The following is a 27,226-nucleotide window of genomic DNA, read 5'->3' on the forward strand; positions in this document are numbered from 1 at the left end:
CCCATTAGCACGAATGGTCATATACATCCTACATCCTCTCTGTATTAGATTACAACTGTATTAGATTTATACTTTTGAGTTTTGATCCCTACCACTCTTTTCAGCATAGCCCAACCAGCAATTTTTCACTCAACCCCATTTTGATCAATTTTTCCCTCTGACACCCTGGCCAAAATATAATTTTGAGACACTGAGTGGCACACCGCTAACAGTCTTTTTTGATCACACAAACCTTGCACACACGTGAGCACACTACATCACATCTGGGGGCACGGGTTTATGAAAAATTGCAGTGACGCAACACTTTCCTCACTTCTCATTGGGCAATACCCTGTTGCCGGGAGAGCGGGAGCGGGAGCTAGCACGCTAGCCAGCCGCCAATCATGGCTCAAGAGGATCAAAGTTACTTCTGGTTTTGAAGTAAGTACCTCTGGTTTTGAATTGGTAAGTCAAGATAAAGTTCTAAGCAGATTTCATTGATAAAATTTTTCATATTTTACATTATTTGACATCCTGAATCCAAAAATGATACTCATGTCTCGCAAATAAAAGAAAAAACCAATCAAACTTGACCCAACCTTACCTACTTACCTATAACCTACCAACCTAAAACCTACGTACGCCGGTGAAAACAGGGCGCCGGAGGGCATATTAGTCACGTGACATTTGGAGCTTCTCCCATTCGTAGGCCTTCTACATGCTAAACGTCACGTGTGAATTTCACAAACCTTGATCAAATCGCCCCAGGCGCCCTGTTTTCACCGTCGTCCAAACCTACAAACCTACCTACCTACAACCTAAAACCTACAAAACTACAACCATGCTACAACCTAATCTAACCTAAAACCTAAAACTTTTGCTGTTACATATTTGTATGAAAAGCGCCACAACTGTAGTTAGGACCTTAACTTGACATATACCACCCCATTTTACAGTAGGTAGGTACCTTACTAATGCACACACACAGTGCAAATCCAAAGGGAAATTACAATTTGTTACCATTCCAATCCACACCACAAATATTTGGAATTAAGCATATTAGCAAAAACCAAATACATACTCTGAAGACCCAGCAATGTTGAGCTTCTGCGTAGGAACTGCATCAGTCTTCAGACGCGGTTGCACGCCTGGCATCAAAGATGCTTTCACAAGGAAGCCAGGATCATAATCTGACTCAAGAAAGTGTTCTGAGCAAATCCTTGCCTCTGACACATTTATATGGTCTTGCCTTGAACATCTGCGCCTCCATGTCGCACAAGTGGCAGGATCCTTCGGGAATCGAAAAAACGATATTGTATAGGGCCTGCCAGGCCTTCGCTTATTTCGGCAAGTAGCCACCGAACAGTACGACATCCTTCATCGATCGATCTTAAGATCAGTTTCAATCAATCAGTCTGGGTGAGTAGTGAGTGACTAGTTGGTACCTCAACCTACAACAAGGAACAGAAAGGGAAAGAAACTGTTTACCAAAATATTCCTAATACAACCAACCCAATGAACCCACTGAACCACTGAACGAAATGCGCATCCAAGGCCATTAGGACGCATCGGCCGCAAGACGGTGTCCAACGGCGCCGTTTCACCGGTGACTGTTCAGTGCAAGGCTATAGAACTCCGTTCAGTGTTCACCGGTGTATTTAGGGCCTTGCCTTGACCGGTGATAGCAGCATCAAATTGCACGAGCTGACGTAATGTGATGACGTCACACCAATGACGTTTCGTGTAATCCGCGAGCTATTTCACAGCTACGTTTGGAATAGAGTTGCTGTATCGTTAAATGCGTTTGACCTACATTTGTTTGATCGCACGGCCGCAGGCGCGCACACAGGATTTTTGAATGGGGGGGGGGGCACGACCTTCGAACTGGGCCCCCCATGCCGAAGGGCCCCCCCCCCCAAAAAAAATACGGCCCACGGGGCTATATTTCGGTTGGTTTGAAGCTTGAGCAATTGGTTCGTCAATGCATGGTAAAAGTTAAAACAATTATTTCGGTACCAGCTTTATTTTCAAAACATATATATTTTTACGCTAGGCTGTTTTTTCTCAAATGCGACTCAGAGCCGGTACATATACCTAATCATCTAATTTATTACGTAAAACATTTCATTAATAAACATTTTTGCAGGTCCCTCAGAAATCAGTCCCGGGCAGCGACTGACTGCCGGCCGGCCGACCGGCCCCGGGTGGCTAGAAGCAGGGGCCGGTCACTGTTTGGCCCGGATGTGTAGGAGCGGGAGCAGCACTCCTTTTTCACGTATATTCGCATATTTTTTTAGGCACATCGACATGAAATGTCATCATATCTGATACGATGCGGGATCACAGACTAGAGATCCAGCCTATAACTTATATTTAATGCTTAACCAATGAATCAAATCAACAGGACTATGTACGATGCATGTCGGACACGTACTCGGACACGTACCCAGAATTTCGCCCAAGAGGGGGTCACCTGCTGGTCACCTGACCCCAGGCCCGCGAGTCACCTGGGCGCCCGGGGTCAGCTCAGGCAAGGATGAACCCAGGACCTTTCGATGGGAGGAGGGAGGCACGGTGGGTCCAGTCTCACTGGCAGACGGGTCTCTTTAAAACGGTCTTTGCATGAGAAAATGTGGAAAATTGGCAAGCAAAAGTATCATTTATGCCCGTGGAGTGTGCCTAATGTACACTAATGCCTAATTTACATGGTATTTTACGAGCGAGCGAAGCGAGCGAGCTCCTCAGAGTCACCGGCGTGTGGCGCGTTCAGAGGTGCCAGTGAAAGGCCGTCAGATGCGCTGGTGTTGGGTCCTCACAGGCGCCGTTGCGGGGTCTTAGGGCTTAGAGACACTGGTGGGGCCATCATTGGCATTTGTGTGGCCCTGCAAAATGGCCTGCAAGTGGAAAGTGGCCCGTCATAGGCTGGCAAGGACACTCGGAGGCTGCTAAGAGGCCCTCAGAGTCACTGGTACGTGGCCCTCAGAGGCGTCGGCGTGGGGACTCTCAGAGCCGCCGATGTAGGCCCTTAAGATGCGCTGGTGGGGGTCCCTTGGAGGTGGGGCGAGGGGCCTCGCAGTTGCCGTTGTGGGTGCCTTTAGAAACACTGGTGTGGACCGTGTGTCTATCACAGACGGATGTGGAGCCATAGCAGCCAATCCCTCGTTGGCCGTTACTACTTAGGGCCCTGAGCGGCCGGCGAGGTCTCTCAGAAACCGGCATTGGGCCTTTATGAAGATAATTGTGGCTACATAGGAGCCAATAACGTCCCCCCACAAGCCCTGTGGTGTCCTTCCGAGTTGAAGTGCGGCCAGCGCGAACCCTCTGCTACCAACTGGCGCCGCAGGGCCCCTCGGTTTCGAAGGAACCCTAAACCCGAGAACGGGCACGTACCCCCTCGCTCCCTTGCTATGTCACTGAATCCAAGTGATGGGACCCTTTAGGTAATCAGGGGCGTTTCAAATGACCAGGGGTTTTCAATTGATCAGGGGCCCACCAGGTGACCATGGGCCCCTCTGGTAACCAGGCGCCCCTTAAGTAACCAGGGACCCCATCAATAACCAGGGCCCCTCAGTAAACGGGGGCCACTCAGGTAAGTGTATGAGTCCCGCAGATAACCAGGGCCGGCAAGGTTTCTCAGGTCCGTTTTTTGACAAGGCTCTTATTGACTCAGGTGCGAGCCCTTTGCCATCAGCAGAGGGCCCTTTCAAGCCTTTTGAGGGCCGTTTAACGTCTCTTGAGTTCCCATTGAGGCCTTCTCAGGGCCCTTTGAGCAGTCGAGGGGCCTTTGAGGCCTTTTGAGGGTCTCTTGACGTCAGCTGAGGACCGTTGGACGCCAGCTGAGGATCGTTTTTGGGCCTTCTGATGGCCATTAGACGCCGATGGATAACCCTCTGACACCAACTGGGGCCCTCTGACACCAGCTAAGGGCACTTTAAGTTTGACGCTAGCTCAGGGCCCTCTGACATTAGCTGGGGGGCCCTCTGACGCTAGCTCAAGGCCCTTTGGCGCTCTTTAAGGCCTTCTGGCCCCTTGAGGTCTTCTAAGGGCCCCTTGAGACTTTTTGAGGGCCGCTTGACGCCAACTGAGGACAGTTTGAGGCCTTCTGATGGCCATTTGGCGCCAGCTGGGGGCCATCTGGCACCAGCTGGGGGCCCTCTGTCACCAGCTAAGGACCCTTCAGAGCCTTCAGAGAGCCATTTGACGCAAGGGCATGACCCTCTGACGCCAGCTGAGGGACCTTTGACACCCTTTAAGGCCTTCTGGCGTCCGTTTGACGTTAGCTGAGGGCCCTTTGAGGCTATCTGAGGGCCCTTTAAAGTTTAAGGCCATCTGAGAGTCCTTTGAGGTCATCTGAGGGCTCCTTAAGGCCATCTGAGGGCCCTTTGACACCATCTAAGGGCCCTTTGACACCAGATGAGGGCCCTTTGACGCTAACTGAGGGCCCTTCGAGGCCATCTGAGGGCCTTTTGAGACCATCTGAGGGCCCTTTAAGGCCATTTGAGGGCCCGTTGTACACGGTCATCGGTGGTCTAAGGATTAGTTAGAGGCCCATTTTTCGGCCGCCTCAAATGGGCCCCTTCCTTCGAGTTGGGCCCCCCAACTCGAATGGGGGGGGGGGGCACGGGCCCGTGTGCCCCCCCCCCCTTGTGTGCGCCCTTGCACGGCCGTGAAGATGTTAGCACTTAGCAGCAATATTTGATGACATCACACAGATGAACGACGGCATGGTTTGTTGATGTTTCGGTATTAGTATGTATTAGGTCCGAGTGGACAATTGTGACGCTGTTGATACAAATATGTAACAGCAAAAAATTTAGGTTTTAGGTTAGGTTAGGCTGTAGGTTTGTAGGTTTTAGGTTTTAGGTTGGTAGGTTAGGTTAGGCTTTGGTTGTAGGTTTGTAGGTTGTAGGTAAATAGGTAAGGTTAGGTCAGGTTTGATTATGTTTTTTCTTTTATTTCCAAGACATATAAGTATCATTTTTGGATTCAGGATGTCAAATAATGTAAGAATATGAAAACTTTATCTTTTAACAGTCACTCGGACTCAATGTATACTTTTACCAATGTTTCCATGGAAACCCAGGCGGTGTTTCACGGGACGCTGCTAGTGCTACCACATTGGTATGCTATCAAATTGCGCGAGCTGACGTCACACTTGCGGTAGTGTTGGAGCAATGGGCCTGTTGATGTTTCCATGGAAACCCAATTTGACACGTGTAAAAGCCAGGGTATATTGAGTGTAAAAGCAGCGTGCTGCTATCACCGGTGAAACAGGGCCCCAATTTGACACGTATAATAATAGCAGCGTGCTGCTATCACCCGTGATTCGTGAAACAGGGCCCTGGGGCATGGGAGTGGGGGCGTCGAAGGTTAGTAGAAAAATCTGGCAATCCTCTGCGTGACGTAGCATCGGGGATGACAGATCAAGATGGCACCTTGCACGCCTTGCACTGAAAGATACGGTCGAACGGCTATGTTTGAAAAATGATTTTAAATACTTTTGTGCTGTTCACATAAAACGCTTATGAGCAGTGTTCCTATGTGATAAAGCCATATCCGTGGTCGAAAATAGCCGAGCCCCTCCCAGTTTCCAACCATCGACCTTATACCTAAGCCAGTGAAGGGCAAACTTAAAATACCTAAAAGAATTAAAGATTGCTGTACGTGAACGACCTGCCGGAGCCGCTAAGCTGCGGGATAAAGATATTCGCCGACGACAGCAAACTCTATCGATCTATCTGCTCTCCGTCCGACTCGGCATCCCTGCAGGAGGACCTGGACGCGGCACTTCACTGGGCAGACAGGTGGCAGCTGGCATTCAACCCTGGAAAGTGCAAGGTGCTCCACATCGGCGGAGGCAACCAGCACCACACATACCGGATGGGGGGAACTACAGTCGCGGAGTCGGATGTCGAGAGAGACCTTGGCGTCCTCATGGATACCCAGCTCAAATTCCGGAAGCAGGCTGCTGCGGCCGTAAGGAAGGCAACACAAGTGATGGCAGTGATTCGTCGGTCCTTCCACCTTCTTGACAAATCAACCCTCCCCCTGCTCCTCAAGGCCCTTGTCCGACCCCACCTTGAGTACGGGAACCTAGTGTGGGGTCCCTTCAACCGGGCGGACCAGCGGCTGGTAGAGCGGGTGCAGAGGCGGGCGACCAAGCTGGTTCCCGATCTTCGACACCTCCCGTATCGAGAGCGTCTGAAAGTGCTGCAGCTACCAACGCTGTACTACAGACGGAGGCGTGGAGATATGATCGCGGTTTATCAGCTGCTCCGCGGTGGACTGGACATGGACCCTCGCAACTTCTTCGAGATGGCAGCCGACAGAACTCCTGCCACAAGAGGACACCAATGGAGACTAGCCAAGCCGCGAGCGGTCTCCAGGATTCGGCGCAACGCGTTCTCCATCCGGGTCATCAACGACTGGAACAGCCTACCGTCAGTGGTCGTCGCATCCGACACCCTGAACCAATTCAAAAACCGGCTTGACGCTCACTGGGCACACCATGCACACGACATCCCTCACGCAGACGAATAGTCAGACGCACGAGGAGCTCGACTAGAAAGGTTTCTAAAGGCCTAGTCTGGCCTATCCAAATTCTGTACTTCGTAAGTAAGTAAGTAAGTAAGGATTCACTTGACACTTACCTCTAACTTGACGACCGTACAGCTCTATTCATTATGTAAAAAAAGAGCGTATTTATGGCTGTGGCTAGCACCTAATCCTGTAGGAATACACTTTTTGATAATGTCCAAATGCTATGATGGTGCAAATCCATTTTGCGAAATCGGCATTACCTACAGGGTGATTTTTTTTTTAACTGTTAAAAAGTAAACGTCAATGGTGGTCCCTAAATCGAAAAATCTTGTGCAAAAAAGCAATGCACGTGATAGATAAATCTGGGACATTTTGTATGGTGTCATGATTTGTCCCTTTTAACCGAAGGCCTCGGCCCCAATGGAGCCTGAAAATGTCCCACCAATCGGGCACGCATGGTCCACCGCCGTTCAGTAAGGAACGACACAAAACGATGATTTTGAAGCATTGAGGCAGTTCGAAGCATACGATCATCAAGGAGATACCTCAGAAAGACGTTAAATAATGCAGGAACAAGCTTGTAGTCATAAATGACCTTCAAACGGTCCATCTGGCGTATGTTCAACCTCTGAAGAATCAGTCTTCAGGGAGAAACAAAAAACAGCGAATCAGACACCACCAGGGCCGCCAGTAGCAAAATCCTCGACCTGCCTTTTCTAGACTTCTAGTTTTTGGACCCAGGTATGGCAGATATAACAAGAAAACATTGGAAATATCTGGCAGAGCTGAAAATGGGTGATAGGAGCCTTTTCAGTCCGCCTAATGAGCATGGGAGTCCATGGTACTGTTCAACACGTGCTCAGGCGGGCTGATTCGTGTCGATGAGAGAGGGGGTAACTTCAAGCACAAGTAAAATACACGATGGACGTTCCTTCACATCGTGTCTGCATGAAATCAAAATGTCCCAGAATGCTCGTCATGCTGGTATATAATTTTACCATATATATTTGCATTTTAACCCGCGCCCTGGTGGGGGGGGGGGCTATTTTTTGCCCCCCCTCCAGACTTTTCGATATATCTCCAGAACCACTGCGCCGATCGTCACCAAACTTTCAGTACCCTCCCGGACATCAATTTTACACATTGTGACCAAAAATTTTTCCAAAGGCTATGATAGGTTGGCCGGAAATGACGTCAGAGTGACGTCATGTTCTGCCGTTTTCGACCCAAAAAAGGGTTTCGCGGGAAGAGCTGTCAGGCCTAAAGCTTTGCAAATACAGAAAAATGATTCAGACATAAAAGCTGTAGAATGGACAGGGCTACAAAACTGCTATCTCGGATTTTTGAAATTTTTGGATTTTGACCCCCAAAAATAAAAACATAGATTTTTTGAATATAATAGCCAAAAAATCCAAAAAGTTTTTTGAATTTCGAAAAAAAACGGAATATATGTGATAGTCCTTACCGCCTTCTATCTACATACCAAATTTGAGATCGATACCTCTTTTTTTGGCCAAGTTATAGCGAAAAAACTGTTCAAAATTGATGACGTCAAATTTTCAAACTCAATTTTCAGCAATTCTAGACCTCGTAGCGCAAAACAAAGACCACCATTAGACTCCCCGTGACGAGCTGCATCGAATCAATACCCATTTTATGCAAAAATATCAACTTTGAAATTTGACCTTTTTTTGACCTGACCTTGACCTGACCTCCACCAGAAAGTGACCTAAACCGTACCTGATGGTCTTATAACCAACACCATTGAGTTGGAAATGAAAAACTGGCCATAAAACATGCATCGCATAACCTTAGTAAAGTTGGGTTCATGTGGTGACCCTTTGTGACCTTTGGTGACCTGACCTATGACCTGACCTGGTATGACAAGTGACCTCTAACAGCAACATATCTACTAGGCAACTGACGCCCTATCGCTGATTCCCGACAAAATGCGTTTTCCTCGGTGTTATAGCGCATTCCCTAGAAGACCCGTGAACGGTGAAACATTTCATCTTTGACCTGACCTGTGACGTCATCGGTGACCCCGAGGTCAATAAAATTTGGTTTCCCTCGACAAATTTGACAGGCCTTTCGAACGCCGTTTGAATTTTGCGGATCCGTCCAGTAGTTTCGGAGATACGAGGGGGGGCAAAAAATAGCCCCCCCCCCCCCCCACCAGGTCGCGTTATAAACAGACCCCACCAGGGCGCGGGTTAACGCCACTAAACCTCACTACTTTTTAACAAGTAAAAAAAATCACCCTGCACTTGTGCCGTGGAAACGTACATATAGTTCGTTTTTCTCTGAGTTCGACCCTCATTGTAAACATCTTTTTGAACAAAGCACGAGAATTCCTAGCTGAATTACTTTGAAAACTGGGTAACGATGAACAATACTTTATAAATATGTTTTCAACACCGGTGATATACACTTCTGCCAAATAACGCCGTGCGATTTATTGATTAGTTCAATTATAATTTCTGACAAGTTTTCTTTCCCTGTGGGGTTGCATATATAGGCAAATACGAGCTAGGAGTCTAGGAAATAAGAGCCAGGAAGAAATAATTTCGAACAAAATTGATCGTCTGTGAAATCAATGTGCGCCAATCAGTTTTCTCAGTAATTCAGCTAGCAATTCGCGTGCTGTGTTCAAAGAGACGATTACAGTGAGGGTCGAACTTAAAAAAACGAACTATATTAAATAATGTCAAGGTCATATTTCAAGGTCATTTCTAAGTGCCAAATACGGATTTATGATAGGCATTCAGAGTTGTATGATAACACTGGGCAGCACTGGCGAATAAACAAAAACCAAACAGCAATCTGCCGCGGATTTCGTAATCCACCTCGCGACGGTTGTTTATCTCTTGGAAATGTTTTCATTCTGCCTCTTATTGAGCGGCATCCGCTCGGCCTGCAACAGGGTGTTTATGACAGTAGCGGTATTGCCCATGAAACGTGTTTTGGTAAATAACATTGTCAGACTTACGCCCTTGATGTCACTCGAGTGTTGATGCCACTCGAGTGTTTTATTGAGAGGTTATAAGTGTACATCTTCAGACATATGAAGCCGCTTCGTTAAGATGCTTTGAATCACACCTGGGGTCAAAGCGCTTAAAAACAGGTTGGTTTTTATTTCAGCTGTGCGTGAGTCATACAGTGAGCCAGTCCAAATCTGGGAAAGCAATACGGGAATAAGAATAGGTACGTGCTTCGAAAACAGTCCTGGAATTTTATTGCCAGTGGAACAAAAGGTTTTCTGAACGAGGAGGCTACACTTTCGAAGAGAATCGAAACATCCTAAGTGGTAGCTTTTTTCACCTTAACGGCTTTCTTAAGTGCCTTGGACCCCAGAGTGACGCTCATGACACGAGCTTGCTTCAAGGCGAGCCGTTTCTTGTGCGGCACGCCCTCTGTGTCGACGGTGACCAGGTCGTCGGCGGCGCTCTGCGGCGGCGACACCGACAGACTGATAAAGTCAGCCTGCTCGAACGGCGCCGGCGACACCTCCGGCCCGTCGCAGCCGGGCCCGCCCTGCAGCCCGCTCTCCGGCGCCTCGGGACTCTCCGGCGCCACGGCGGCGGCGGCGGCGGCCGGCCGCGGCCAGATCAGCGGCACAGCCGCCCTGCAGATGGCGTCGTAGAGCGGCTTCAGGTGATGTCCGTCGGCAGTGGCACCCTGCAGCAGGCCCAGCACAGCCGTGCTCAGGCCGATCCGGCGCTGCACCACCTCACGGACGCGCGGCAGGCAGACGGCCGGGCAGCGGCGGCCCGCCGCCAGCGGCACCAGCAGCCGCGTCTCCAGCGCCGGCGTGTCGGCCTCCACCAGCAGCGCCGCCAGACGGCCGCACTCCAGCGCGCGCGACGCCGCGTTGAAGCCCAGGACGCAGTGTTCGAGGTGTCGGCGGCGAGCGGCGAGCAGCGGCTCGGCAGCGGCGCGCAGCTGGCGGCGCCGCCGGCCGATGGCGGCCCGGTCTCCGGCGGCCAGCAGCGCCGCGTACTCGTCCTGAGGCACGGCGCTCTGCACATGGAACTGCTGCAGCTGAGAGCGCAGGGCGGCCAGCACGGCGGCGGCGGCCGCCTCCTCCACCGGCGGCCACTGCACGCTGAACGGGTTAAACAGCACGTTCTTGGTGCGCCCCTTGTTGTCGCGGGCGGCCCGTTTCAGCTGACCCTTGGTCAGCACCTTAGCCGGTGTCAGCTCGGTTGGCATGACTCCTCGGTTCCGTGCTAATCACGATATATGTACAGTGAACAACAAACAGATATCGCCGCCGAGCGGCAGACGCGACGACACACAGGTCAGTCAACAGGCGGGCCGGTGTGTGAGCGCGGCGGGGAGCTGCTCCCAGCGGCACCGAGTCAGTCGGTGTCGGCCACCACCAGACCGAACCGGGCCAGCAACACCAACGTGTAATGGGGCAGGTAGACGTACGTCGAGTAGGCCATCATCGACAGAATGCAGAAGATGAAGGTGTGGAAGGCCACCTTTTCGTTGGGTTCCAGCAGGGCCACGGACGTGTTGAGCTCGTACATGCGGTACCGGTGCACCAGCCAGGCCCAGCCGCGGCGCACCAGGGACGCCATGCTGCCGCCTCCGCGTGCCACACAGGTCACTGGGCCTTGTCGTCACGGAGCGAGGGGCGGGTGCCGCAGAGCAGACGGCCGGCGGCGGAGCCCAACTGAGCGCCGGCGCAGCACGGCACCGGCCACACCTGGCACCACAGGCGGGGCGGCGTCATTAGGACAGTCATCAGCGGCGCTCACAGCTGGCCGGCCAGTCGCAACGCACGACAAACCCGTCGCCCAACAGCACACGGACACTTGTAATACAAATAACTTAGGTAATAATCTGAAGCAAGACCCACGCCAGGACAGTAGGACGATCATAACACATCGTGGCACGGAGACCCACAAATGCCCACCGCAAACATTGCCATAGGACCTTTGGACCGCGTAAGAACAAGCCGCGAGCGGCGTTCAAATGGGCGAAAAAAATAAAATAAGAATACTCCGGTCGCATTTACGTTAGGTCAAAGGTCAGGTCACGTAGGAGTCATTAAAATGAAATATTATCGATTTTGACGCTATTAGACAGTGACTCGTAGGTCATAACTGATGACCTGGATGATAGAGTAGCCAAGTATCGCCTTCGTAAAGGCCCTGCAGGGTCTGCCAGACTGACGGCGCCAGCGGCTGCCTGTCTCGGCGCCGCTACACTACCTGCCAGTCGCGGTCCCAGTCCAGCGGGATGACGAACGCGCCCAGCCAGGCGCCCAGCAGAGCGCCGGCGGCCGCCCACAGCTCCTGCCGTCCGCGCTCACAGTGGGGCCTGCCGCCACACAGACGGTCGTACGGTCACACTGGGGTCAGACGGCCGTACCATCAGTGCAACACACTGGAGTCAGACGGCCGTACCATCGTGTGGTGGCACGGGTCAGACAGCCGTACCATCACATAACACCGCGGTCAAACGGCCGTACAATCGTACTATCCTTAATGACACTGCAGTCAGACGATTTTACACATTGCGCAGCGTCTGGGACATTGATCTGGCGTGCAGCATGGTGTCTGAGACTGACCTGGCGTCCAGGAGAGTGTCCGAGATGAGTCCGACGCTGCCGCCGGCCGTCAGCGCCGTCGGGTAAACGGCCAACAGCGAGAGGACCGCTCCCAGCAGCACAGTGCTCTCGGTGTCACTGAGGACCGACACCAGACACTGACAGTCCACCAGCCGGCCTCTCCAGACACTGACAGTCCACCAGCCGGCCTCTCCAGACACTGACAGTCCACCCACCCAGCCGGCCTCTCCAGACACTGACCCAGGATGTACCCACCACCCAATTTTGCGACCTCTCCACTCCATTGGTCAATTTTGCGACCTCTCCATTATAAGTCAATGGGAGAAAATTTAAATGCGCCTCTTTTGGACGAATGACGTTCTAAAAACTCACCAGCATCGATCTGAAGGTAAAAAGGACACATCGAATCGGAAAATTGCACCCGTGACCTCTCTGTGTGCCCCCGAGGTCAGCTCAGGGTCACAAAAGGTCGCCAGCATTTTTTTACTATTACTTTTGATAGAGACGTGCTAGAGTGGTGAAAACACTCAGATGTGTTCAGCTCGACGATACGGATCGACTGATATGCAGTATGATCCTTTCCGGTCAGATCGTCACCCTGAGCTGAGATCAAAAATTCAAAAAGACCTTTTGAAGTCAACTTATAGTTATTCGACGTGTCTCGACGAGAAGAACACGATGATGGCAAAATTAATGTCGCGGCTCTCTTGAGCCAAAAGTAATTACCGAAAAACTGTTTCCAAAAACGGCTGTTTGAGTTTTTGCCCTCTGGAGGCTAAACCGTTGACCTGAGGTCGAATCTGAGAACAATACTCAGAAAGGCTCGTAAGAGAGCTATCGAATGTGGCTTTCCGCGACGCTGTAGCTCTATTGGTTCCCGAGTTATGTATGCGTCGGGTGTTTCGAAGATTACTGAAATAGACAAAATTTGACCTCTGATGACCTCTGGTGACCTGACCTAAAAACAGACCGAAGTATTTCCGTCACTATTTTTGCGCTCTTTTGAAAGGCGCTTACCGCGTGTCGCTATATGCCCCCCCCCCCCTAGCACGACACGTAAAACTCAGACCACCAGCACGGCGCGGGTTAATGACGTCAAGTTACGTGCATCGCAGTGTCAATTTTACCATTCGAGATCAATGGTGATATCAGACATGGATATGACGAAATAAATACATCGCACGGGACACTGTTGGCGGGAATAAGTTCACGAGGAGACCACATCTATGCCCACATTGTATAACCATTGAAACACACTACACCCATTTTGCCATGTCAACTTACGTGAGCGCCGGAGCACCGAACAGGACCGCTATGACAGAGAAAGCCAGAGTACAGATGATAACAATTATTGGCACAGGAAGCTGAAACAGTAGTCAGATGTCAGCTCTGAACTATGGCCGCATGAAAAACATAACAGGCAAAATCTAAACAATGCTTTTAATGGCTAGTTTTTAGGGTTTGCGTTGTTGTTAGCTACAGTTTTCATTGCTCATCAACTTATTATCAGTAATAATTACCTTTGTGTTTTGCTGCATCATTATAGTATGTTCCATATCAAGCTTGCGGCCGGAGTTCCTTAGGTAGTTCGCTCAAATTTGTGTATTTGAATGCAAGAGCTGTGTGCACAGAAATCACTCACTGCTTTCAGCAGAGCACTTTGGCCGAAAGCTTGACATGGAACAGACTATAGTCCTGTCATTCATTGCATAGGAATAGCATGGGCATTCGTATTCGTTTGTTAACCCCAGTTGACCGTTCACTAGCACAACCACCCAGATATTAATGCTAATTTTGCCCTGGATGCCAACCAGGTGAGTTGAGAGCAGTTGGCCACAGGCATATCACTTAAGAGCACCCACCCACCCAGCTGATTTGTCCACACTCCCTGCATACTGGGTACCTGACATGCTCCTAACACACCAGCCGGAATACAATAACTAAAGCAAAATACATTATACATGTATCTACAATGTACTTGGCAAAAGTGCAATTATTATCAAAATCAATAGTTATAATCTCACGGGGAGTTCAATGGTGGTCTTTATTTTGCGCTATGTGGTCTAGAATTGCTAAATATTGAGTTAAAAATTTGACGTCATCAATTTTGAACTTTTTTCGCTATAACTTGGCCAAAAAAGAGGGTATCAATCTAAAATTTTGTATATATATATATATATAGAAGAGCGCAGGGACCATCACATATATTCCGCTTTTTTATTCAGAAAAATGTTGGAACTTTTTCACGTTTTTCTATAAAAATCAATTTTTTTGCATTTCAGGGGTCAAAATCCCAAAATTTTGAAAATCCGAGATAGAGGTTTTGTGGCGCCGCCTTTTGTCTACATAACTATAACTATATAAAAAACTTTGAAATTGCTTGGTAACTGTAGCTTTTGTGAGCATTTCATGATTTCACTTTTTTGCTCATTTTTGCTCCAACATGACTTCATTTTGACCTTAGGTGACCTAAGACTTGATATTTTGTGTAAAGGTGTCAAATTGATGCAGAGGAAGTTACTGAAAACTTGGCGGCGCCTGCTATTCAGGAAAAATCACAGGGGGGCCAAATTGCCCCCTCCCCCCGCGGAGCGAGGGACAAATAACTTCGCAAAAACAGCCACAGAGCCACTTGAGCCATTTTGGCATCATCGTGTTCCCCTCGCTCAAGCGCGTCAAATGGTATACCACTTTATAGATCTTATAAGGCCACAATCCCAGGAGCTCGATTAGATCGGGCACCACAGGCCATTATGCCTAAAAATCCTGAAACTGTAAGCCGTAAGGTAAGGTAAGGTAAGGTAACTATATCTATTCAGGAGGTCCCTCAGAAAAGGTGAGCTATTCACATGATAACATGACCAAAAACAAGAAAATTTACAGGCATCCTATAGTCTGCTTATTTAACGATGGCAGTCTGCTTAAAGCGCACAAATAAATAGGTCACAAGATGAGCAGTAGGTTTGAACAAGAAGTCAAAAAGGAGGTAAAACTAGGGTGACCTGCGTGCTCCACAACGTGAAAAGTGGTATTTTCAATCGGGAGGTGTTTGGTTGTTAGCTACCTACCCAATGTTAAGGTATGGATGCTTAAATAGCGCTTTTTACTAAAGCACTTAAATAGCAACACAATCATTAAATAAACAGACTATGGTGACTTGCCAGTACATGCTTACCAATGACAGTATCAAATTTTGACCACCGTTCAAACACAAAAAACAGATGGTATCAGCTACTGCAGCAAACACCAGCGTTAAAAAAATGGTTTCCAACGAAGGATACACCAGCATCGATGACGCACAGAAGACACCCACAAAGGCACGGCAATTGTTCAGGAGCAAAGAAACAATTAACATGATTGAAAGGGATTCGGCATGTCAGTCTAATTGCAAAAAAAAAGCTGAGTGCTGTTCACGGACACCTGCGGTAACTGCGGTAGCTGCGGTAGATCGCAGGCCGTAAGTCCCGCCCACTTGTGCGCACGTCATCACGCGTTCGTCTGAGGCGGCCGTGTCAATTTTCCGCCCAACTTACACGAATGCGCAACTGCCGCGCCACTTTGCATGACAAATGGTTCCTGCGGCCGCTGCGGTCGGATCGTTTCGACCGCAGGAGACGCAGGCGACCGCAGCCGACCGCAGCCGTATGACGTCACATCACCCGCCCCATCCCCACTTTCTGTGACGTCATTACCCGGCTGACCGCCGAGCCGCAGCTACCGCAGCTACCGCAGGTGCCCGTGAACAGCACTCTGGACCTAAGCCATATCTGCCGCACAATCTGGGCCCTGTTTCACCGGTGATAGCAGCACGCCGCTCTCACGTTTCGCGAGCTGACGTCATTTCATGACGCCATACTGCTGACGTTATGGGCAGTTCCGGCGCACGATGGCCGCGACCTTGGCTGCGGCATTAAGTGACGTATGAGACTAATAGTAAGAGTTTACGCAGTCATTATAGTACATTTATTTTTATTATATATTTTTTTAAATATGATGTATCTAAAAGAAGTTGGGTTTAAGGAAAATTTGGACGTAAACTTCGAACATTTAGTTGATGACGTAAAACAATATTGCGGCAATTGTGCGCCAGAATTGCCCCTTACGTCAGCAGTATGACGTCATCACATTACGTCAGCTCGCGCAATTTGATAGTAGCTTGCTGCTATCACCGGTGAAACAGGGCCCTGTTGAAACACTCTTCCATAAATATTTCAACCCACTTCAGGGCCCTGTTTCACCGGTGATAGCAGCAAGCTACTATCAAATTGCGCGAGCTGACGTAATGTGATGACGTCATACTGCTGACGTAAGGGGCAATTCTGGCGCACGATTGCCGCAATATTGTTTTACGTCATCAACTAAATGTTCGAAGTTTACGTTCAAATTTTCCCTAAACCCAACTTCTTTTAAATACATCATATTAAAAAAATATATAATAAAAATAAATATACTATAATGACTGCGTAAACTCTTACTATTAGTCTCATACGTCACTTAAAGGAAATAGTTCACATTTTAACATGGGTTTTGAACTGGAATAGCAGTTCCGTAGCTTGGGCTGAGACGAGCATAAATCAGGAGCTTTTACAGCCCAACGATCACCCTAGGCAAAGATATTCTATTTCTCGTCCCGAAAAATGTGTCTTGCGTTGAGGATGTGTGCCTTGCATATATTCGCATCCAGTATGAAACGAGCATGGGTCCCTAAAATTCTTCAGAAACTAGAGAAATTATCTACGAGAACTCTAGAGAAATTCGCTCCAGTGAGGCGCTCCAGTAACAAAAGCACGAGCAGATCGCCCAAATGCCGGTGGCCGCGATAATTTCTCTAGTTTTGATGAATTTTCGGGACCCATGCTCTTTTCATACTGGATCGCGTGTGCCTTACAGAAACTGAAAAGTTCTTCCTATATCAAAAATATAGAAAATAATCTTTTGTTGTAAAAAGGTTTTATTTTCTTTGCTGATCATTTTGAACATAAAAAATCACAAATCCATTGCAAAAAAAATAATTTCGTGAAAGTGAACTATTTCCTTTAATGCGGCGCCCAAGGTCGCGGCCATCGTGCGCCGGAACTGCCCATAACGTCAGCAGTATGGCGTCATGACATGACGTCAGCTCGCGAAACTTGATAGCAGCTTGCTGCTATCACCGGTGAAACAGGGCCCAGACGGGCCTTGGTAACAACTGGATTTCCATTACGTCATGGGTGATGATGTCACCCCACGGGTGACGTTTCACTGCTGCTGCTGCTGTCCACGGAGGGCAGCGTTTGTGAGTGGAAAACAGTAGCAACATTGTAAATGAAGGCAGTATTGGCGCTTATGCTACATATGAAATTTATAACAACATATTGATATTAGTGAATGCTTATTTTTGTTACTTTTCATAAACCCTCCATTTCATTTCAGGGTCTGCATGCAAAATTTCTGTTATTTTAGAGTCAAGCTATTGTACTAAGGGATTTATTTTGGCAATTAAGTCATTTGTTAGGTTATAAGGCTGCAGAAACTTTTAGTTCAGGTTGGTATCCACTATCCAGTTGCAGCTATAATTGTGTCATATTTTGTGTCATTTTCTGAGCATGTAAACACCTACCTATATGAATTCAAATATTGTAATTGTAGAAAAGCAGTTACCCTCACATTGCAGCGGGGATTAGAACAATTAACCACACTTGTTACCTATACAAAAAGCCTGTTTGCCATCAATTTTGGGAATTCAAATTGGGTACTATAGGTAAGGTAGATGTAGCACAAGCTGCCCGATGCACGAGAATGGGTCTTTCTAACCAAACCTTACCTAACCTGACCTACAACCTACAGCCTTAAACCTAAAATTTACAACCTACGACCTAGTCCTACGGTATGGCATATCACAACAGCTTGTGCTACGTCTGCTACCATGACCCAACTTTGTGCCAATTCATACCAACTTGGGATGACAGTCACTGCAGATGTGTGCTGACCATGCAGGTCTTTGTTACAATTGCAATTCTATTGTGTTACAGGTTCGGCGTTCTACAGCTGCGACCCGCCATGGCTGGGCCACCGCGGCGGCATCACCTTCAGGGTGGACCTGCCCGTGGCCACCCGCCGGTCGGACCCGCCTGCAGTCCGCAGGGAAGCTGCCCTGCTAGCCATTGCAGAGCTCCCGCACCCGGACGTCACTATCTGGTCGGACGGCTCGGCTCGCGGCGGACGGAACAGGGCGGCGCAGGCGCTGATCCAGTTCCACCACCTCAACAGAGAAGAGCCCGTGCGCGCTCCTGCAGGGGCGGTCTGCTCCAGCCTAAGAGCAGAACTGACCGCCATGCGCGAGGCGTTCGCGGCTGTGGCCGGCCTGGAGGACGGGGAGTTGGCATCGACCAAGTCGGTCCGCCTCCTCACCGACTCAAGGTCTGGGCTCCAACTACTCGGCCGCGGCCCAGCTAACCAGACCATGGCCCTGGCCGCCGAGGTGTGGAGGCTGCTGAGTGCTGAGCACCCTCGCCGAGAACGGCACCGAGACGGTGCTCCAGTGGGTGCCAGGCCATGCCGGGCTGGACGGCAACGAAACCGCCGACCACCTGGCTGGCGAGGCCACGGCGGGCGACCAAGACAGCGCACCGATCGACCTGTCGAGTGCGCGGGCCGCCGTCACGCGCCATGTCCGGGAGCTGTCGCGACAGAGGGCAACCGCTGCCCACCCGCACCCGGACCCCACGCCTGGCCACGACTCCCTGGCGCGCTGGGGTCGGTGACGCTGTCCCAGCTGAGGACCGGCACATCACCGCTGACCCGTGACACGCTCCACAAGATTGGCCCGGAAGCCGACGACGAATGCCCCGCGTGCGGGGAGCCCGACAGCGCGGCGCACCTACTGACCGATTGTCCGGCCTATGAGGCGGCCCGCCGCCGCCGCTGGGGTGTCGACCCTCGCCTGGTCGACGTCCTCGGCGGCCCGGCGACGAAGGTCGTCACCTTCATCGAGGATGTTGGGCGGACCGAGCCGCCGCTCGACCCGCCTGCGCCGCCGCCCCCCTGAGCGGGTTGGCGGTGGGATGCAGAAGAAGAAGAAGAAGCAACTGCCAGCGCGCCACGGCGGCAAAGCCGAGTTCCGCCGCTGGACCGCCCGCGCAATGGCCAGCACAGACAAGAGACAACCGAATGGCGAATCACAACACCTACAATTACGTTATTGTTATGGTATTGACATTGTTACAATTAACCCTGCTCTTTCGAGCGTGGATGCACGCTGAAATTGTCGCATAATTCCATGCAGCTTCCACCCTTCTGCAATACAAAGTTTGAATACAAAGTAGTCTTGCAATAGGTTTAGAATTTATGTGCAGATTGTCGATGCTGGTTGACTTGATGATTGGAATTGTGTTTATCTGTTTCATCTGTTTTGACTTAAATATATGGCCATGGACTATGGCCTACCTTGGGATGTGTCTCTGATTTCAGCAAAACATTTTTCATCAGGATACGCTGCAGGGTAGTAGTAGTACATACGTAGTGAACATTTTGAGCATGTATGGGTGCGCATGTGGAGATGTAGACTGCGAATGAGACGGACTACGACGGTTTTTGAACCAATTAAATCTGATTGACAACATAATGTAGGACTAAAAACTGACTGTCAGAAGAATATTCACAGAATATTCACTTAACCCGGTACAACGAAAAGGGAAAGTCAGGGAACAGAGGCAGGGTACATCTCGAAGATCAATCAAATTGCAGGTGCCGATTGGTTATGGATCATCGCAGCTCAAGGTACTGCCTTGTGCTGCTTTATTGTTAACTGAAATTGCTTCCACCTTGTATTGAAAGAAGTCATTAGGGAAGATTTTAAAAAGGTTCTTGAAAAATTTGGTATGGTATTTGTGGCTTACGGGCCACCACAGCGTCCTGTATTTGGGCCCGGTAAGAAAAATTTAAATACTTTGAATTTATATTTCTGCAGAATTATACACCCGTATCATTCTTTACATGTCAATATTTGTATATTATCTAGCATATAAGAAAATAGTGGCCTCAAGTTTCTAGAAAATATCTGATTTTGCTCTCTGGGCCATTGCAGATCCCTAAAAAGTTAGGAGCCGTCTTCATTATTTAATTTATAAAACCAAATAAATTATCACTGCTCAAAAGTGGAAGAAATAACAAATGAAAAAATAGTTTTCCTACAGCGTTGCAATCCAGATTTCAAGATAGTGATGGGCGCACTAGAAAGCAAGTAAAAGTACTCCACAAGGTTAAAGTAAGGAACAAGAATATCCTTATACTGTTTCAGAATTCGGTAACAAACATTTTTTATGTGTTTTAAATACCCGAACAAATCGATTCCGGAATCAATCTTGATAATATTATATGGTTTTTGTACGGTGTTGGTGGTACTTGAATGACCAAAGTCAGTACATGTCCATCACCTTTCGATATTTCCGTGGTGCTCGCTCCCATTTCATAGCTGCTCACGGTGTTTTCTGCTGACGTCATATGGTGCTGCTCCACTAGCGCCACCATACGGCGTCAGCTGGCGAATTATCCAGTTAATACCAGAGCCCCTTCAGACCAACTCACATAACTAGTGCTCACATATTAATTCACATTTGTCTCGCCCATTTTTCATTATTTTCAGGCTACATCACGTGACCTATAAGCGTTAACATATATTTAACACCCCTATGAATATCAAAACTTCTTTTCCCTTTGCAATTCAATGCCATTTTCTAACTAAAATAGCATTACCTGAAAATGTAATCTTATCTACCACAAAATGTTCCAAAGAACATATTTTCAATGTCTATATACCACGTGATCAATACGACAGGATATGCGCCGGACTTGCCTCAAAAACGTTACTGCGTCCTGTTCAGGTCCACCATCAGGACGCTTATTGGCGCTCAGTTTCCATGGAAACGCAGGCAAAACCAGCAAACTTTGCTGGAAGGAGATGTAACGGAAGTTGGCACAGATTCAGCACAGGTTCAGCACAGCACAGATTCGGTAGGGGGAAAAAAGGCCCCGGTAGAGGGAAACCTTTATGACCCGTTTTCCCCTAGAAATGACGTCACAAAGAGGTAAAAATGGGTATCAATCGAAAGCTCTCGTTTACCCAGACACAGTCCTGCAGGAAATTTCCACTTTTTTCCCATAGGAAAGTTTTTACGGGAAAATCAAAATTTCGGGTCAATGGGGGGTCCCCCCCGATTTCGTTCAAAATCGGCACACAGGTGCCCCACCACCAGCCGAGAAACTTTCCCCAAAACGGTCCCCGTTGCATTGACGTTTAAGGCCCTTAAAGCCCCGTAAACTCGTAAAAAATCCGTAAATTCGCCCTTGTACGGCCAAAAACGGGGCGCTAGGGTAAAAAAGGGTATCAATCGAAAGCTCTCGTTTACCCAGACACAGTCCTGCAGGAAAATTCCACTTTTTCCCCATAGGAAAGTTTTTACGGGAAAATCAAAATTTCGGGTCAATGGGGGGGTCCCCCCGATTTCGTTCAAAATCGGCACACAGGTGCCCCATCACCAGCCGAGAAACTTTCCCCAAAACGGTCCCCGTTGCATTGACGTTTAAGGCCCGTAAAGCCCCCTAGACTCGTAAAATATCCGTAAAATCGCCTTTGTACGGACAAAAAAGTGGTGCTATGGTAAAAATGGGTATCAATCGAAAGCTCTCGTTTACCCAGACACAGTCCTGCAGGAAAATTCCACTTTTTTCCCATAGGAAAGTTTTTACGGGAAAATCAAAATTTTGGGTCAATGGGGGGTCCCCCCCGATTTCGTTCAAAATCGGCACACAGGTGCCCCACCACCAGCCGAGAAACTTTCCCCAAAACGGTCCCCGTTGCATTGACGTTTAAGGCCCTTAAAGCCCCGTAAACTCGTAAAAAATCCGTAAATTCGTCCTTGTACGGCCAAAAACGGGGCGCTAGGGTAAAAAAGGGTATCAATCGAAAGCTCTCGTTTACCCAGACACAGTCCTGCAGGAAAATTCCACTTTTTCCCCATAGGAAAGTTTTTACGGGAAAATCAAAATTTCGGGTCAATGGGGGTCCCCCCCCGATTTCGTTCAAAATCGGCACACAGGTGCCCCACCACCAGCCGAGAAACTTTCCCCAAAACGGTCCCCGTTGCATTGACGTTTAAGGCCCGTAAAGCCCCCTAGACTCGTAAAATATCCGTAAAATCGCCTTTGTACGGACAAAAAAGTGGTGCTATGGTAAAAATGGGTATCAATCGAAAGCTCTCGTTTACCCAGACACAGTCCTGCAGGAAAATTCCACTTTTTTCCCATAGGAAAGTTTTTACGGGAAAATCAAAATTTTGGGTCAATGGGGGGTCCCCCCCGATTTCGTTCAAAATCGGCACACAGGTGCCCCACCACCAGCCGAGAAACTTTCCCCAAAACGGTCCCCGTTGCATTGACGTTTAAGGCCCTTAAAGCCCCGTAAACTCGTAAAAAATCCGTAAATTCGCCCTTGTACGGCCAAAAACGGGGCGCTAGGGTAAAAAAGGGTATCAATCGAAAGCTCTCGTTTACCCAGACACAGTCCTGCAGGAAAATTCCACTTTTTCCCCATAGGAAAGTTTTTACGGGAAAATCAAAATTTTGGGTCAACTTTCCTATGGGGAAAAAGTGGAATTTTCCTGCAGGACTGTATCTGGGTAAACGAGAGCTTTCGATTGATACCCATTTATACCATAGCACCACTTTTTTGTCCGTACAAAGGTGATTTTACGGATATTTTACGAGTCTAGGGGGCTTTACGGGCCTTAAACGTCAATGCAACGGGGACCGTTTTGGGGAAAGTTTCTTGGCTGGTGGTGGGGCACCTGTGTGCCGATTTTGAACGAAATCGGGGGGGACCCCCCATTGACCCAAAATTTTGATTTTTCCGTAAAAACTTTCCTATGGGGGAAAAGTGGAATTTTCCTGCAGGACTGTATCTGGGTAAACGAGAGCTTTCGATTGATACCCATTTTTACCCTAGCGCCCCGTTTTTGGCCGTACAAGGGCGAATTTACGGATATTTTACGAGTCTAGGGGGCTTTACGGGCCTTAAACGTCAATGCAACGGGGACCGTTTTGGGGAAAGTTTCTCGGCTGGTGGTGGGGCACCTGTGTGCCGATTTTGAACGAAATCGGGGGGGACCCCCCATTGACCCAAAATTTTGATTTTCCCGTAAAAACTTTCCTATGGGGAAAAAGTGGAATTTTCCTGCAGGACTGTGTCTGGGTAAACGAGAGCTTTCGATTGATACCCATTTTTACCCTAGCGCCCCGTTTTTGGCCGTACAAGGGCGAATTTACGGATTTTTTACGAGTTTACGGGGCTTTAAGGGCCTTAAACGTCAATGCAACGGGGACCGTTTTGGGGAAAGTTTCTCGGCTGGTGGTGGGGCACCTGTGTGCCGATTTTGAACGAAATCGGGGGGGACCCCCCATTGACCCGAAATTTTGATTTTTCCGTAAAAACTTTCCTATGGGGAAAAAGTGGAATTTTCCTGCAGGACTGTGTCTGGGTAAACGAGAGCTTTCGATTGATACCCATTTTTACCCTAGCGCCCCGTTTTTGGCCGTACAAGGGCGAATTTACGGATTTTTTACGAGTTTACGGGGCTTCAAGGGCCTTAAACGTCAATGCAACGGGGACCGTTTTGGGGAAAGTTTCTCGGCTGGTGGTGGGGCACCTGTGTGCCGATTTTGAACGAAATCGGGGGGGACCCCCCATTGACCCAAAATTTTGATTTTTCCGTAAAAACTTTCCTATGGGGAAAAAGTGGAATTTTCCTGCAGGACTGTATCTGGGTAAACGAGAGCTTTCGATTGATACCCATTTTTACCCTAGCGCCCCGTTTTTGGCCGTACAAGGGCGAATTTACGGATATTTTACGAGTCTAGGGGGCTTTACGGGCCTTAAACGTCAATGCAACGGGGACCGTTTTGGGGAAAGTTTCTCGGCTGGTGGTGGGGCACCTGTGTGCCAATTTTGAACGAAATCGGGGGGGACCCCTTATTGACCCAAAATTTTGATTTTCCCGTAAAAACTTTCCTATGGGGAAAAAGTGGAATTTTCCTGCAGGACTGTGTCTGGGTAAACGAGACCTTTCGATTGATACCCATTTTTACCCTAGCGCCCCGTTTTTGGCCGTACAAGGGCGAATTTACGGATTTTTTACGAGTTTACGGGGCTTTAAGGGCCTTAAACGTCAATGCAACGGGGACCGTTTTGGGGAAAGTTTCTCGGCTGGTGGTGGGGCACCTGTGTGCCGATTTTGAACGAAATCGGGGGGGACCCCCCATTGACCCAAAATTTTGATTTTTCCGTAAAAACTTTCCTATGGGGAAAAAGTGGAATTTTCCTGCAGGACTGTATCTGGGTAAACGAGAGCTTTCGATTGATACCCATTTTTACCCTAGCGCCCCGTTTTTGGCCGTACAAGGGCGAATTTACGGATATTTTACGAGTCTAGGGGGCTTTACGGGCCTTAAACGTCAATGCAACGGGGACCGTTTTGGGGAAAGTTTCTCGGCTGGTGGTGGGGCACCTGTGTGCCGATTTTGAACGAAATCGGGGGGACCCCCCATTGACCCAAAATTTTGATTTTCCCGTAAAAACTTTCCTATGGGGAAAAAGTGGAATTTTCCTGCAGGACTGTGTCTGGGTAAACGAGAGCTTTCGATTGATACCCATTTTTACCCTAGCGCCCCGTTTTTGGCCGTACAAGGGCGAATTTACGGATTTTTTACGAGTTTACGGGGCTTTAAGGGCCTTAAACGTCAATGCAACGGGGACCGTTTTGGGGAAAGTTTCTCGGCTGGTGGTGGGGCACCTGTGTGCCGATTTTGAACGAAATCGGGGGGGACCCCCCATTGACCCGAAATTTTGATTTTTCCGTAAAAACTTTCCTATGGGGAAAAAGTGGAATTTTCCTGCAGGACTGTGTCTGGGTAAACGAGAGCTTTCGATTGATACCCATTTTTACCTCTTTGTGACGTCATTTCTAGGGGAAAACGGGTCATAAAGGTTTCCCTCTACCGGGGCCTTTTTTCCCCCTACCGAATCTGTGCTGTGCTGAATCTGTGCTGAATCTGTGCCAACTTCCGTTACATTGATTTCCATAGAAACGTGTTAATATCCCGGCTGCGTTGGGTTATGGTTAGCGACGTATCGTGGAACGGGGAACATGTGCCTCCAAGGCGATAACATAATATCACCAGTAAGGTAGTAAGGTGTATTTTTCAATAATGATAAATACACCTTACCACGGTATTTATCTGGTATTTATCGCCCTGCTTGCCCAACCACGTGGATTTGCTTTTGTTTTCGTAGACTGTGCCCACCAAAAATTCCTCAACTGTTCAATATGAGCCATATTGAAGCCAAAACCAATAACAGTTGGATTGTGTCGGTGGTTTCAGTTTGTGAAAAATGAAGAAAAGTGTGAACCAGAACGCTGTGTTGTATAAGTAAAGTAATACTCTTGGCTGCAACGTTTGTCAAATTCAAGTACAAGATGATAATGAAACCAGGGATGTCATGCGCTGCGAGGTTTATTGCTAACCAGTTCCAAAATACTGAATGTTGGCGAACAATTTCAACAAGCACAAGAGCATGTTTCCCTGCTATTATATTCGATAGGAAGGCAAAAGAGCATCACAGAAACACTGCCGGACAGAGACTGGATTCATCACTTTACGACTATGTCAAGGAAGAGGTAAGCATTCAGCAATGTTCTTTTCAGCTGTCAAGAACCTGCCTTTGTATTGATATACTAATTGTGTGCCACCAGTCTAACTAGATACAAGTGCAGTTATCAGCTGTTGCATTCTTTCTTGGTTGTAGTTTTGCACCTGGCACCATAGGTTGCTTTGAGCCAACCAACCTATGGTTGGCTGGCACCGTAGGTTGAGGTTTGTGCTGAGCTGCAGCTAGGGGTGCCTGGGCTCAGCATATCTTCCACGTTCCTAGGGGTGACCTTGAACCCCACCATCCATTGTGGCTCCCAAGCCAAGCTGGCATAGGATTGGAAAATCTCAGGCACCCCAGCTTGGCACAAACTTCAACCTATTCAAAGTACCCATAAATTCAGCCTGACAAGTGTGCCCTTGTCATTACTGTGTACATTTGGTGATACAATAACATGCACTTTAGTGGTTTGAAGGGAGGACGATGAGCAACTTGGGGAAAATACAATGATCAAAAACTTGGGTTTCGATCAAAAATGATCAAAAATACAATGACTGTTGGGTTTCGGACTCTCGTAGTGGTCGGACGTGCCATCGAGCTCCCGAGAACGTTATCTACCGTACCTGCGCTGTTATCCATCAGCTGATCCTCCACTCCTCTACCGAGTGCTTAAGTTTTCCGATATATTATCCTAAAGTAAAACTGGTTGGTAGCAGCAAGTTAAGAAATTCTCACGAAGAAAGCATATGAAGATATGTCAATGACACGCACTCCACCGGTGAAAATAAGGCAAACAAGAACACGCTCAGCACTACAGTCATCTGGTGCGTCAGTACCGCCGCATTCAGAGCGTCGCGACCATGTGGAGAGTGGGGATGGTACTGAACGTTCTGGAATTATAAATGATTCGGGTGATGGTGCAAGTGGTGCTCAGATAGATAGAAGTGAAGGTCGACTGGGAGGTGAATCAGGTGAGAAAAACCCACCAGCTTCTACTCCCCATGCACCAGCTGGAGCCAAAGCAGTAGGTAAGCTGGACACGAGCGCATTTAAGCCATTTGGTGAGGCTAACATCTCAATCTCTCGATCATCCAGCGACACGAGCGATACAAACAGTGAGGGAGCCATTTGCCGAGGTGGCCCGAATAACCCAAGCTGCGGAGTCCAGGTTGTAAATGGAGACAAGGCTGTTCAGTGTGACCGATGTCAGCAGTGGTTTCACATTAAATGCCAGGCCATACCGAAGCTTGCTCACGATGCATTGATCAAGTACAAATGTCTGGCATGGCTCTGTGAGACGTGTAAAAAAATCCTCAACGATGTTGAGATCAGTCCTGCAACCCCGAAGGACGGAATGGATCTTATGGCACTTGAAGGTAAGGTCCAAAACATAGGCGACATGGTCAGGGACCACATGAAGATCATTGCCCAGTCAATGAAAGAGC

The 27,226-nt window shown here is 48.6% G+C and overlaps 3 protein-coding genes across 23 annotated transcripts in view; 1 reads left to right on the top strand and 2 right to left on the bottom strand.

Moving 5' to 3' along the window:
* Positions 1 to 9,638: 9,638 nt before the first annotated feature.
* LOC122381373 overlaps positions 9,639 to 27,226 on the bottom strand; it is a 74,588-nt gene continuing 57,000 nt past the window's right edge. For 2 of the 12 annotated variants that reach the window (XM_043365462.1, XM_043365451.1), the window contains exons 2-5: positions 13,385 to 13,464; positions 12,101 to 12,217; positions 11,742 to 11,850; positions 9,639 to 11,233 (exon numbers count right to left, since the gene is read on the bottom strand). In XM_043365462.1, coding sequence (XP_043221397.1) covers positions 9,820 to 10,731 — 912 coding nt within the window. In that variant the 5' untranslated portion in view covers positions 10,732 to 11,233; positions 11,742 to 11,850; positions 12,101 to 12,217; positions 13,385 to 13,464 and the 3' untranslated portion in view covers positions 9,639 to 9,819. The other 10 variants (XM_043365497.1, XM_043365469.1, XM_043365479.1 and 7 more) reach the window with 10 other exon arrangements.
* Positions 11,132 to 15,269, bottom strand: LOC122380984 (glycosylphosphatidylinositol anchor biosynthesis protein 11-like). Its single transcript, XM_043364629.1, has 4 exons — positions 15,262 to 15,269; positions 12,101 to 12,217; positions 11,742 to 11,850; positions 11,132 to 11,233 (listed from the first exon to the last, which is right to left on the bottom strand). Exons 1-4 carry the CDS (start codon positions 15,267 to 15,269, stop codon positions 11,132 to 11,134), a joined length of 336 nt encoding a protein of 111 aa, XP_043220564.1.
* Positions 25,194 to 27,226, top strand: part of LOC122381327 (arginine-hydroxylase NDUFAF5, mitochondrial-like) — a 48,252-nt gene continuing 46,219 nt past the window's right edge. The window contains exons 1-2 of one of the 10 annotated variants that reach the window (XM_043365404.1): positions 25,194 to 25,250; positions 25,514 to 25,809. In XM_043365404.1, the coding sequence (XP_043221339.1) occupies positions 25,609 to 25,809 (201 nt within the window). In that variant the 5' untranslated portion in view covers positions 25,194 to 25,250; positions 25,514 to 25,608. Of the gene's footprint in view, positions 25,810 to 27,226 lie in introns of all 10 variants that reach the window. The other 9 variants (XM_043365428.1, XM_043365386.1, XM_043365394.1 and 6 more) reach the window with 9 other exon arrangements.

The sequence above is a fragment of the Amphibalanus amphitrite genome, unplaced genomic scaffold (assembly GCF_019059575.1).
Source record: "Amphibalanus amphitrite isolate SeventyFive unplaced genomic scaffold, NRLGWU_Aamphi_draft 000010F_arrow, whole genome shotgun sequence".
Classification (NCBI taxonomy): domain Eukaryota; kingdom Metazoa; phylum Arthropoda; class Thecostraca; order Balanomorpha; family Balanidae; genus Amphibalanus; species Amphibalanus amphitrite.

Bases quoted from the DNA above. Each gene is read 5' to 3' on its own strand.
- LOC122380984 (XM_043364629.1), bottom strand. The intron at 11,851-12,100 runs GTCAGTCTCAGA...GTGTGGCGGCAG, and splicing joins GACACTCTCCTGGACGCCAG to GCCCCACTGTGAGCGCGGAC. The intron at 11,234-11,741 runs GTAGTGTAGCGG...CTGTGGTGCCAG, and splicing joins ACTGGGACCGCGACTGGCAG to GTGTGGCCGGTGCCGTGCTG.